The sequence below is a fragment of the Fragaria vesca genome, linkage group LG4 (genome assembly GCF_000184155.1).
Source record: "Fragaria vesca subsp. vesca linkage group LG4, FraVesHawaii_1.0, whole genome shotgun sequence".
Lineage (NCBI taxonomy): Eukaryota > Viridiplantae > Streptophyta > Magnoliopsida > Rosales > Rosaceae > Fragaria > Fragaria vesca.
The window spans coordinates 22262032-22275696 of NC_020494.1; the positions used below are offsets into that span (position 1 = coordinate 22262032).

The 13665-nt window shown below is 38.4% G+C and overlaps 2 protein-coding genes and 1 pseudogene across 2 annotated transcripts; 2 read left to right on the plus strand and 1 right to left on the minus strand.

The window, feature by feature from the left end:
- Nucleotides 1–379: 379 nt before the first annotated feature.
- Nucleotides 380–1917, plus strand: LOC101311857 (annotated as a pseudogene; the record flags this gene model as incomplete).
- Nucleotides 1918–2228: 311 nt separating this feature from the next.
- LOC101301772 (transcription factor bHLH79-like) lies at nt 2229–5025 on the minus strand. Its single transcript, XM_004297644.1, has 6 exons — nt 4552–5025; nt 4121–4321; nt 3836–3901; nt 3535–3603; nt 3363–3434; nt 2229–2781 (listed from the first exon to the last, which is right to left on the minus strand). Exons 1-6 carry the CDS (start codon nt 4840–4842, stop codon nt 2653–2655), a joined length of 828 nt encoding a protein of 275 aa, XP_004297692.1. The 5' UTR covers nt 4843–5025; the 3' UTR covers nt 2229–2652.
- A 4488-nt stretch (nt 5026–9513) lies between these two features.
- Nucleotides 9514–13224, plus strand: LOC101312149. The gene is made up of 14 exons (XM_004298553.1): nt 9514–9585; nt 9664–9708; nt 9794–9892; nt 10029–10139; nt 10372–10546; nt 10662–10718; nt 11076–11212; nt 11320–11379; nt 11466–11543; nt 11887–11960; nt 12148–12224; nt 12537–12616; nt 12734–12796; nt 12944–13224. Exons 1-14 carry the CDS (start codon nt 9514–9516, stop codon nt 13031–13033), a joined length of 1218 nt encoding a protein of 405 aa, XP_004298601.1. The 3' UTR covers nt 13034–13224.
- Nucleotides 13225–13665: the final 441 nt, after the last annotated feature.

The following is a 13665-nucleotide window of genomic DNA, read 5'->3' on the forward strand; positions in this document are numbered from 1 at the left end:
ACTTATGATTCCTTCATATGGTCATTTTTAATCAATTTATAAAAACATAGTTAAAAATCAATTCAAACATCCAAAAGTGATTATTTATTAAAATTTCTCACAAAACCGATATCCTAACCATTTTGGGAACGCTTAAAAAGTTAAAATTTCAAATCAAACATTGTTGTTCATGTGTGAAAACGAAACAGGGTTCTCACGTCAGCCTTGGGATTTCCATGATCATCCAAGATAATAATTCAGCTTTCCTAGTTTAATCTGGAATAGGATTAACGAACTACTTTGACGTACCCAACACAACATCGATGTATAAAAAGCATCCATGCATATATCATGAAACATTAATTCGACCTACGTTTAATCGCTATGGCTGCTGCTCCAACGTCTTCCACCTGTAAAATCAACCACAACAACCTACTACGACCACTCAAACGATCAATGGTTCAAGGACAGGTTCAGTAGTAACACAACAATGACTTCTTCAGTCCTTCCTAGCAAGGTATTGGATGGGTGACGGCGGTGCTTTCCCTGAGATTCATAAACCTCAGTACCCTCTTGGCATGGGCAAGGAGGACACCAAGTCCTCAAAGCCCCAATCCAAAACTCTTCCGGTTTCTTTTGATGCCTATGGAAACATTGCCTATGATACCATTGTTAAGCAAAACGAGAATGCCAAAAGAACTGTGTTCTCAAAGCATAAAGACCTTGTGCCTAGAATTTTGAGAGACAATGAGGAGGAGGAGAACAAGTATAGTGAGGAGGAGATTGAGAAAACCACAGCAGAAACAAAAGCCGCTCTTGAGAAGATTGTTAATGTGAGACTGAGTGCTGCACAGCCAAAAAGCCAACCAAAACAGACCCAAGACTCGAAATTAATCAAGGACAGGCAATCACGTACAGACGTCTGCGGCATACAACTCTGGTGCTAAGGAGAGGATTATAAGGATGATGGAGAAGCCTGTGGATCCACTTGAACCTCCAAAGTTTCGGCACAAAAGTGTTCCCAACTCCCAAGGCTTCTGGAGAGCCGCCTGTGCCGGTGCTACATTCTCCTCCTAGGCCGGTGAGCTTTGCAGATAAGAAGGAATGGAGTATTCCGCCTTGTATTTCGCAGTTCAAGAACCCGAAAGGGTATACAATCCCACTGGCCAAACGTGAAGGAGTTGATGGGAGACGACTTCAAGATGTTCAAGTTAGTGAGAACTTTGCACATCTTCATGACGCTTTGCATGTAGCAGTACTCCTGAAGTGTAAGGAGGAGCTTGATCTGAGAACAAAAGTTCAGATGGAGAGGAAGGAGAAGGAGCGGGAAACGAGAGAGCAGGAGCTGAGAAATATAGCTCGGAGAGCTCGTGCTGAGGGAACAGATTTTGCTGCTGCAGTTTCAGAGAGGATACTGATGAAACAAGGGAAGAGAGATTGAAGCGGGATGAGATTCGTCAAGAGAGGGAAAGGGAGAGAAGGCTGACAAAGAATAAGAGAAGTAGAGTCACTAGAGACGGCAATCGTGACATCAGTGAGAAAATTGCTCTTGGCATGGCATGTACTGGAGTTGGAGCAGGAAGTGGGGAAGAGGTTATATATGACCAGAGGCTGTTTAACCAGCAGACAGGAATGGACTCGGGGTTCGGCAATGATGACCAGTACAATGTCTACGAGAAGCGCTTGTTTATGGCTCAGCCTACACTCTTAAGCCTGTACAGGCCGAAGAAGGATGTTGATGCTGATACCTATGGAGGTGCTGATGAGCAGTTGGATAAGATCATGAAGACTGATCGCTTCAAACCACACAAAGGCTTTGGAGGAACTACTAAGAGAGCAGGTCCGAGAGATAGACCAGTTGAGTTTGATCAGGATGTTACGGAAGCTGATCCTTTTGGTCTGGACGAGATAATGGCAAAGATGAAGAAGGCAAGGTGAGGAGGCTGAGGCACAACTTCTCTTCAAGCACTTTCTCATCACCTTGTTTGGAAGCCAACATGTACTTTTGTATACCCTTGATGTTACTTCTTTATTGCTTAAAGTGAAAACTGTAGTCTCTTATCCTTATTTTTGCTACTTTGTATTCAGTTTTCTACAGACAATATTACTAAAGCACCAAAAGATCCATGTAACCTACTTGAATTACTATATGATAGTACAAAATCACCAGAAGATCTACGTTTTAATGTCAATACTTTGGTGGTTTATTAAGTTAATAGAACTGAAGTCACTGAAAAACATAAGATTGTTGTGAATCAATATGGACTTCCAGAAAGCAAGGATACTTTATTTAACGTAGTTCCAGCTTGATAAGCAATCAATGTTAAAACAATGTTTACACAAGATATGAGCATCAGAAATATGGAACAAGCAACATACTTCTACAAGAACATTACTCATTCCCTGTGCTTGTTTGGGTATTATATGGAGAAGAATGTGTAGCCAGCTATATATATGAAGTTAACAGTTCATTTCCCAACACAAACTAATGGAGAAGTATAGTTACCAAGTTGCAGATCCGTAGATATTATCATAACTCCATGCCTGATGTAGAAAATGAGAATAAGGTCTTCCTTTGATTTGACATATCGTGGTATACTTTCTTTGACAGCTACTGAAGTAAGATGAATTGCCCTGATACTTTTATTACCAATTGAAGAGGATTTTTTGGGGCTATGTTGTTCTTTCAAAACCGCCACCAACTTGCATATGCAACCATTCTGGTGAAGATCCACGGCTATATTCCCTTGGAGGTTGTGTACCGAATGCCATTGCAGCAGCGTCGAATGTCTGTTGACCAAACTGAGATGACAATTTGATCTTTTATGAGAATTGACAATTCATAAAAAAGAGGAAATTCTACCTTGCACTAATCCGGTCTATATTCCCTTGGGTTTTAATTTGTTTTCCTTAAATTAACCTAAGCTTCACCAGTAACCTAAGTCCATTAGAGCGATGGACACAAGCGGCTTTAACAATCCAAGACTAAGAACATCCAAAAACATGTAATGCTGTCTGCAAGTTTCATTACAAGTTCACCAGGCACCGATATATATTGTTTGAAAACCAACATCAAAAATGTTCTCCACTTTAGAAGAAAAGGAAAGGGTGAAAGAAAAAAAGATATTTCACTGCATCAACTTTTAAAGTACCCTAGTTCTCCACAAAATCAAATAATGAAAATAGTCAAAATACTGAGGGGAAAAGCAAACATAGATAAAGTTGTATGAAACAATGAGTATGGATAAATGGTCAGCCACTAGAAAGAATTGCAGGAAGAATAGGTTCCCTGCAAGACTCTTGAGTGTGAAAAAGGAGAATGAAACTGTGATCCAACAACATTGACAACTTATAAGGCTTACAAGTATACAAATACTACTTACTTCTTTAGATGGAAATACCTCAATGGTAGGGGTCATTCTTGTATTAACTGCTTCAAGCTTCATAGACAGGAACTGCAACATCCCGGAAATGATAAAGCTTAAAAGATAAACAAGATATATCTTGCAAACATTACCACAACTAAAAACAAAGAAAAACCAAAGGCTCATATACCTCCACTTGACGCTGCAAGGATTGGATATAATTGATTATCTCATCAAGCACCAGTGCTTTCCCAATAACCTGAATAAGATTTACCGCCTTCATCAGAATTTTTTTACCATTTTGAACAAAATCTGAAATTAAACATGCTGATGCACCGGCTTTAGTTGTCATTTGTTACAGAGTAGATGACTACTAGTTGATCTGATGATATCAACTTTTAAAAATAGAAAATAAAAATAAAAACTAACTTGAGTGCTCTCTGAAATTGGCAAGTAGTTGAACAAAAATTCAAAGAATGGCCATACCATACCTTATTACAACCAGGGACCAGATCTTGGAGAATTTTCATCCTTTCGCTAATCTTTTCTCTTCTAGCCTGTGCACAATCAGTATCATGATGAGTATTATGTTTTAGGTGCTTGATCAATCATGTTCTAATTTATGGTTAGGTAACCATAATAATGTTATCCAACAACAAATATACACAGCCTCTTGGATACATCTCCATCCATCTTGCACCTCACAGACCCCGAAATCAAAAATCTGTAAAATTCAAAACATTACAACATGATCAAAGAGAAGGAAAGTAGATTACTCTTTCTGCAAGACTATGGCTATCAGTAGCTTGACCCCTTCTTGCTCGTACATGGATGTAGTCCTGCTTAGGCGGATCCGGCGGCTGAGTAGTACTCTGCTCCACAGGCTTCCCTGAACTTGTTTCTACCTCAGCTTTGGCCTCATGATTTTCATCTCCACATCTTCCCCCTGTTTTATGCCGCTTCCCATCACAATCACCCTGCAAAAAATTCAGAACAAAAATCATTTCACAAACACCCTCGCTTCACAGATTGATTTCATATGTATAACAATTCACACCAAGTAACTGACAGTTCCATTTTGCACCTAACCAACAGTTTCATTCCAATCAAAAATATGTGTAAGATTTATAAACCCTCAAAGAAAAAATTAAGCCAACAGTGAACAGCACGTGCATAGTGCAAAGAAATGAGATTGAAAATTAATTACCGCGCCAATGTTGCCGCTGCTTTTGGGTGAGGACTCATCCTCAGCATCTCTCCTCTTCCTAGTTCTCTGCTCCAAACTCATCTGATTCGGATCACCACCGCCCAAAACGTCCCGAATCGCACCCGAAACATCCCCAAACTGCCCGAAACTCTGCCTCCGCAGCCCTCCGGAGTCCCCCATTCCGCCGCCGCCGCCGCTCATCGGAAACTGCCAGATCTCCGAGAGATTATACGACCCCGCATTGCCGTTGGAGTAGGAGCATTCATTCACCAGCGACACCGGCGGATCCATTACCCAACGACGAATCTCAAGATTATCACTTGCATAAAAAGTAACCCGACCCCGCGCACAAACTCTTTATAACAACGGGGATCGAAAACGATGGCTAGAAATAAGAAGAGAAACCAAGCTGGATTCAATTTGGAAATGCCAAAATGTGGGGAGCGTGATCTCACTTTGGACTGTGCCTACTGTAAGTTTTTTCTTTGTCTTATTATTTTTTTTTTTCTGCACAGTAAGCTCGACAGCGACCTCGGGAAGCTCAACTCAAGTCACTGAGAAACTCGGCTTCTTTCAGTGAGGGGATGACTGGATGAGCTTTTCTCGGAGCCTCCAGCGTTTCTCTGTCTCTCTCTTTTCTTCTCTCTCACTCTTTTTATTATGTGCCTTTCCCGTCGCTTCTCCACCGTCGATTGAGATCACTGTTTCAGTCAACTATATTGTCTACGTAACTGACGGTGTGGAGGATACGTGTTTCTGCAGGGAATTAGGTCCGCGACACGTGTACATTTCGTTACCTAGCGCCAAGTACAAATTCAACATTTCAATGTACTCTCTTCTCGTTCCAGACCACTGAGTCGCGCGATATTTTGAGTGATGCCTAAAACTACGAGAATTTCTGAAATCCCTATTTTACTTTTCCTTTGTTAGATTTTCTTAATTTCAACGATTTTCTAAAATAGGGTACTACCCCGTTTGAAATACCAAGTCTTTATGTTTAGCTCAAGTGTGGAAGGAAATGCATGAGGCTTTGTTGTTATTTATGTCAAACCTGGATGGAGTAGTTCGAGGTTTTATGTTTAGGGTTTTTGTTTTTTTATTTATGTCATTGAAAACAAACGAATAATAGCGCTAAAATGTTTAGGGTTTTGTGATCGTACTCGACTGTGAAAAAAAATGTCAGTCTTTATGTTAATATATTGATAATATTCTTAAAAAAATAAGCTTGCGGGAGATTTATCTATATATCTTATAATCTACCGAAAAGGTGGTTTATGGGTGTGCTTCTAATTAACAATGATTGTCATGACAATGATGAGTGTTATGGGTCTAATGAATTATTAATCTCATGACTAATCATGGTTTTAGATTTGGTTAGGAGAAAATTAGGACCAAAATTTGGAAGCCTTTGCCAATGAGGCCCACCCTTGGCTAATTAGTTAAGTGGTATAATATATCAATGATCATGAAAGCCGTCGTCCCAAAATGGAAATGTTGTTACATTCTTTTTCCAAAATTAAATCCAAATACAAGGCTTTTTTTCCCGTTCTGTTATAAAAGAAAACTCGGAAAAAAGTTGGTCCCCATTAAACCACTACTGCTTGAGGCAGATTAGTGGGTGTAACTGTGTAAGTGTGTAACATATGATTGTGTAACATGATTATTATTAAACTACTTCACCTAAAAATTAAGTTCCAAATTAAAAAGATGTCTATGGGTACTTTAGCCCATATTCCACTTGGAATTGCATTTTCAAATAACTTTCGCATAGAATCGTTATTGTGTGGAAGCATGCACAAAACAAGCAATTGTTTTGGGTAATAAAGTAAGATTCCCGCTTCATGCACATTTTACACGTAAATATTAGTAATTAAGGTGCACCGTCGTTTGTACAAGTATGGCAAAGTTGACGTAGTACGTATAGAAGAGAAGGACGTACTTGTTTACTCAGCAAGACTAGCCGAATAAACTGTATGTACCTAGACGTGACGAAAACATGCATCAAATAATTACATTCAATATAAATTTCTCTCAAATATGTTGCGGAATTAGCCGGAGCTCTGTATGGCATGGTTGAACAGCTAGCTACATAGATATTCATGTAGAGTCCAAAGACTAACGTCGATTGATGATTATCTGGCATGGTTCGGTATATGGAATACTCAATTGTCAAAGAGCGATGGATGAGACGAAAGCTTCAAGCACAAGTCAGGCCAACCGGTTTGCCACTCGGAATATATCAGATTTGGTTAGGCACACACACTTGGTCGAAAGCTTGTGTCGCTCTTGCTCGATCAAGAAATATAGTAAAACACGTACAACTTGGAAACCAAACTAGTGTGGTTATCCATGCTATACATAAGAAAATTCCGTCTAGTTGTAGTTGGATCTATTTCATTGAGAGCTGAATGCAACTGTGGTCTGTTTTTTATTGTCGTTTGTATGCGCCAGATCGATATGGGTACCAGCAAATAAGCAAGGGAAGCTAGCTTTTGTACCGTGGTGTCGTCATCGTGTTTATTTTGGGGGTTGAAGCTTTCGTGTGCATAACCTAGAACATTTATGGAAACATTAGGTTAAGAAATTTACTGAGACTAGTAATGGAGGAATCGAATTCGATCCTGTTTGAGCATTATTTGGCTGGTGGCCGGTGGGAAACTACTAGAAATGGCAATGTGCTGTGCTAACTCTCCGGTGATCGGTTTTGGCTGAACTACGTATCTATCAAATTGTTTGCTCTATCTGCTCTCTGCTCTTTCAGCTAATTAAGTAAAGAGTGCTTCGTCTCTCCGGTGCGTACTTGTATATGTATACTTGTAACTTGTATACATCATGCAGATCGAACTCTAAGAAAAGGGAAAGGGCATGATCGATCGAGTTGATCTTCAGAGAGACTCCAACTCGAACTCGTAAACTACGCTCGACTTTGTGCATGGAGCTGTATATTTGCTGTATGTATATTTTTGCAATTTTTTGACGCTAAAACATTTTCCAACTTTAGGAAGATCGAAAAAAATGAATGAAAATTATGGGGTTTGATAACCGTAGATGTCATGACAGTTGCATTTACAGACACTCTTCAACCTAATCTCATCAGCTGTATTCAGATGATGGGCCTTTACTAATCATGGCTACTAAAGGCAAGTGAGTTAAGCAATTCAGAATGCATATTTCACCCTGTAAAATATCCTAAATTCAAAATAAAACTAAAAATAAAATAACTGCAAACAAGTTATACAGCACTTTCTTAATTAGCTGCACTTCATTACATAGTTTTTGGAGTTTTATCAGTTAGGCAAGTATCCACATACAAGTTAGTTTGAAGGCTTTTGCTAAAGAACACAATGGCAGTGCCCTACTATATATATATGGACCCTCAGAAACCAATAATTCGAAGATTGGAGAGGCTTCTCCTGCAGCTTGTACTTCTTCTTGGTCCTCAATTATTCAGATTTTGAATGAAAGCAGCTGTAAGTCATATACTCATGTTTATTTGGAAGAAATATTGAAGCAAATAGACCAGTGCCGGACAGCCTAATTGGACAAGCAGATAGGGAACATATGCCGATAAGCTTTTGGAATTCTCCTCAACATGTTTTCATATTCTGCGCGACCTATTTACTTTGGACACTGACTTAAACACACAACTGTCCATCTCCAGTATTCTATGGATCGATCGATCTCTATGTCCACACACCAGCTGCAAAATAGTCCAAAGCTCTTATTGATGATAAGGTAACCGATTCTTATCAATTGATATCCAAAACAGTGGCGGATCTAGGGTTTAAAAGTTAGGTGAGCGGAAAAAAAATCATCAACAATAGGTAAAATTCTTGATAAACCTAGCTTAACCCCTTATCCCTATTCCCTAGTTAGACCAAATTGAGAAATCCCCAATTCCCAAATCATAACCCTAAATGCCCAAATCTGATTTTCAAAATGCAATTTATGTTGGGAATAAAATAGAGGATTAAGAGATTAAGAAAAATATATTTGTATCTGAGATGAAAAGGATTGAGAGTGGATGTAGCTTAGATGAAGAGATTGAAAGAGTGAGAGATGAAGAAAAAACAGACCAAGAGAATAGAGATGATGTGAAGAAATAAAACGAAGAGATTGAGACTTGAGAGAATTGAGAGATTGAGATAGAGATTGAGAGATGATCACTATTGATCATATGAAGAAAGAAGAAGAGAAAAAGAAGACTGAAGAGGGAAGAGCAGAAATACGTAGAGAGAGAATGGAGAGAAGAAGAGTGCACGAGAGATACGTACTGCTAGATAGCTAGTTTTTTTTTGGGTAAGTTGGGCTTTGGGTTTTCACCATATTTACCCAAGCGGTAATTTTTTTTCCATGTGGGCTTTGAAAAGTTATCCAGCGGGAGCTGGGTGCGCTCCTTACTAGGTCCGCCTCTGATCCAAAATCGTCGATAATGACATTGATAATCTTAACGATTAATACGATATACCGTCTCAAAGCTCTCGAAACAACACGAAATATTAACATTAAGAATGGACCATGTGTAATAAGATTAAACAATCAAGCCTGGAAGAGACGTGCAAACAAATACCATTCTATCATCAAAATAGTACGTGTCAACAAAATTAAATTTTCTTATACTGAAGTTGTCGGTTTGTTTATATATTTTTCAATGACTAAAAATTCTTCAATTTAGTTGATTTTCTGAAAATCTATACAACCCTTGTACAATAGAGACTCGATGGTTTGAACTTTGAAGCTAAAAGTTAAGAACTAAATCGGAGCATAAAAAAGTTTGTAATATATAGTTACCATCCAGTAACTAAATTTCGTTTCACCACTCACCACTTCCAAAAAGAAAATTCGAACCGCCATAGCGAATTAAAGAAGGCGGGAATCCGAAAAGAAAAGTTGAATTAATTAGAAACAAAGCCGGAGTCCCAAAATCAAACTCAGAAAATCTCAAACTCTCAGTAAGAGAAAATGGAGCTGCTCAAACTCTCCAAATTCAAGCTTCAGCTCCGGACTCTCATCACCGAAGTCCGAGATCTCCGAGTAAGAAACCTCTCATCGCCGTCGCCACCTATCTTTCTCTCTCTCTCTCTGATCGTTATTTCTTTTATGAATTTTCAGGAGAGGGAGCGCTCCGCCACCGAGCAACTTCATCTTCTCGTTCAGGTGATTCGCTCTGTAATTCACTTTAATCGTGTTAGATTGATTGATTGTTGTTCGAATCATATCGATTTTGAGTGTTTGGATGCAGAAACAGAAGCAAACCGACGAAGAAAACGGCCGGAGGTTGCAGGAGTTTCAGGCGGAGTTAGCTTCCTCCAACGAGCTCCGGCAGAAACTCCAGAGGGAGGTAAGTTCAATTAGGCATAGAATTTTTTATTGTGCAGATAAGGTGTTCGATGAAATGTCTGTGAGAAATAATAGCGATTGAATCGGTCTTTCGCTTTCTGATTGTGTTTGTTTGTTTTTGGTTTGGTTTGGTGAAGGTTAGTTATCTTCAGAATGACAATTCCTTGCTAGAGAACAAGCAAAAGGAGTTGAAGGCGACGATTCACAGCTTGCTTCAAACTAAGGAGACTTTTGTCAATGCTTATGAGGTTTGTGTTTGCGTGCCGATTATTAACGCTTGTCTGTGTACCAGTGTGTGTGTGTGTGTGTGTGTGTGACCGAGGAAACATTTTGTGTGCTTAAAAGTTCAGGAACTTAAATCTGAAGTTTACGCGAGCTATTATATGAATTATTGCATAATGTTGTGAATGTTTTTATGATTGAAGTGTGAATTTGTGCTAATCAAGCAACACATTGCTCACTGGTGTCACATTTGTGCAGGAATCCACCTGTGAAATGAAACGCGCAATTCAATGCAGAGATAGACAAATTGCTGTCCTATCAGAGAAGATAAAATCACATCTATTGCTGTTTGATTCGATAGAGAAGGAGGCGGTTTCTGTAAAGAAAGTTGTGGATGATGTGCAACACCTTGTGAGTGAGAAAGAGGAAGTAGGCAAGCATCTTTTTGAACTCTTACTGTATGCTTTTGTCAACTTCAGCACAGACCATTAATAAGTTCATTGACTATGTATGCGTTATTCTTCTTAACTTGCCTTGCATTTCTCCAGTGGCTGGCTTAAAGAGCAAAATGGACACTGTTTCCACATTCGAGAAAGTATTTATTGGTAACTCACTAACCTGAAGTTCTTATTCAACTGTATTAATTCATTTGCTTTGGACTGTGTATGTTATGTCTGACTTGTAGTTGTCTAATCTTGCTGTTACTTGGGTAGGCAGTGACTCTCGCACTTGTTTTCATGAACATCAACTCCCCTGGGGTTTGACCATGAAAAGACTCAGTGGGATATAATATTAAGATTGTTACATTTTTGCTATGCCAGAATCAAACCAGCCCTAGTCATTCTATCAAAAATTGAATGTTTGAAAGTTGATCATCTTATTAATGAATTAAGTTTGTATTACTTAATAACAGAACAATTTGTAACCCATTCATTTACTGGGGCATGAACTATGTTATGCAGAGAAGATATGTGAACAGGAAAAAGAGCTCAGAAGTTATAGAGATGAGACTCGGAGAAAGGATAAAGTCATTTCAGAACTAGAATCACAGCTCGAGGCAGCAAAAATTAATAATAGCAACAAGATACAAATGGAAGAGATATCCAGTCCAGTGTTTGATACTCATTTGTTTGGTTGATTCTCAAATATCGCTCACTCTTTTAACGGAAAAGGTTCTTATCAATGTATTGTCTTAACCACCCTTACCTACAGAAAATTATATCAGCCAAGGATGTGGTCATACAGAGTTTGGTTTCAGAAAAACAGGTTTGCATTTCAGATTAATTTTCAGTTAGATAATACTGATTTGTGCTATTGCTTTCTAAACTTTGGTTGAAATACTTAATGATCAGGGCTTGCATTTTGAAGTCGAAAGTTTGGGAACGGTTTTGAGGAAGATTCAAGATACTATTAGAAGTATGAATCAAGAGGTGAGAAAGTTTAATCTCGACCTGAATATAACAGTTGTGCTTAAGAATTGTTTATTAAGTACTATAAACAAGTTACTCAATAACAGACACTGTAAGACGTCTGTCTACATTGGACTTGCAAGTGGTGAAAAGAGTGCCACAATTGATGGTTCCACGTCTATTTCATATCTGGATTGCTTGTCTGGCATTTAATAACTTATAGCAATTCCATTGAATGTTACAATCCTAATTTGTCAGTTGGGCATTAATCAATGTGTATATGTGTGATTCTTAAGTTGTACTCTTGTAATGCTTTTAGCCTCATTTCTTCCTTGTGGTTAATTTTCTTTACTTTATATGCCAGGACAAAAGGGTATTCTCTTCAATATTGGAACACCAAGAAGGATGCAATATGAATTTGGCGAAGGAAAATAATAGGTAGAGTTATTTCTATTAACTTGTACACATAAGAGATCCATTCCTGCACTTTTATTGATAGTCATTGCAGACATGTGTTCTCATCAAAGATCACAAAGGCAATTACTAATGCACCACAATAAGAAGGTTCTTTATAGCTAAACCTTCCTATTAATATTTTACTGAACTACTATTCTTGGCCTTCCAGGATTGAAGATGTCATCCAGATAAATATAGACAAAGCTCAAGAAGAGGATTACAGGGCTGCCGCAGGAGGAAATACAGGTTAGTAAGCATTGAAATAAATAGATTTGAATTGCAAACAATTGAAACATATGAAATTATGTATTACATAAGTTTGCTCTGACCACAGTAGAGGCATCCACTAAAAATCAGTTATATCACTGATATGCTTGTTGACCATAATGGGATAGCATCAACCCACTCTTCTGCTGTGGTATCAGCAAATGAATGATTCACATGGAACGAAGGCATTGCTCTATATGAGTTATTTCAGAGAACACTATTGATGCTTTGTTTCATATGTAAAGATAAAAAGATGATAACATATGTGATTATGAAGGCTGCTTTGTGCAGCTTCACCTCTACCTCAGAAGTGCAAGTCAGTTAGCAACAACTTAGAAGAGAATAATAACTTGGGCTCCTGTGTGTCAGAGGTAAGTAAACTTTTAAAGTTGCAAAATGAGAAACTTAATTGGTTATTCTATGCTGAGTATTGTTAGTGATTTTCTTTTCTTCATTTAAATCGGTAGTTTCACTGTTCTTCTCCACAGACAGCTTCGTCAAACCCTCAATTGCGAGCTCCTTCCCTAAGTGTATTATCAAATGATATAAAGGTATGAGAAGTTCACCTTTTTGCCACACTAGGTGCCTCTAATGTTGGTGGGCTGAAATCGGTTTTCTCTGCGTTAAAGTGCATTAGCAACCAGCTCAAAATAAGCAATTAAACTTATAGCTTGACCAGTAACGTTTTAAATGTCCAGGGTAACTGCACAGCGTCAACGCATATAGATTCAGAATGCTCATCTACTCAAGCCGAAATCTCACATGATCAAAATGAGGTTCATGTATAGTATCATCATACCATTTTAACCATGTGAGTAATCTTAACTATAGAAGCGTAATAGGAGGATGCAAAACACTACAAGCCGGTGTCAGAAATCAGGAGCTAATTGAAGCCCGGCTGTAAAGACTACTGTTCTGCTGAATATTGATTCATGAACGCTCAACAACACAGTTTCTTCAGCAAATAGGTAACTCTTTTTCATTATTCACTGCCTCAGAAGTTGATGCCAAGTTGGGCTATGTTTGACTTCAGCCCACCTTATTTGAAATTTGGGCAGACTATAGTAGTGTCAAGTCTATTTTGAACCCCTAGAAGTCCAGGTTTACTTGAACACATTGATACTTTAGTTTGAATTTAGAGAGTTGTTGCATAAAGTCAACCACTGGAGAACAAACTTCATTTAGGTGAGCTAAACCTTGCCAATGTTTGATAGAATTAGGGCATCTCTATCCCATTAGAAACGTTTCTTTAATCAGAAGTATCTCTACCTAAATGTCATAACAGATCAATCATTAATCACATGCCCAACATGCGACCATTTTGTTATTAAGGAAAATAGAATAGAATTGAAACATGTTTAGGGAGCAGAGTGTAAGTGTATCATTCATGAGGAATTCTTATTGTGGTAAAGAGAGTTAA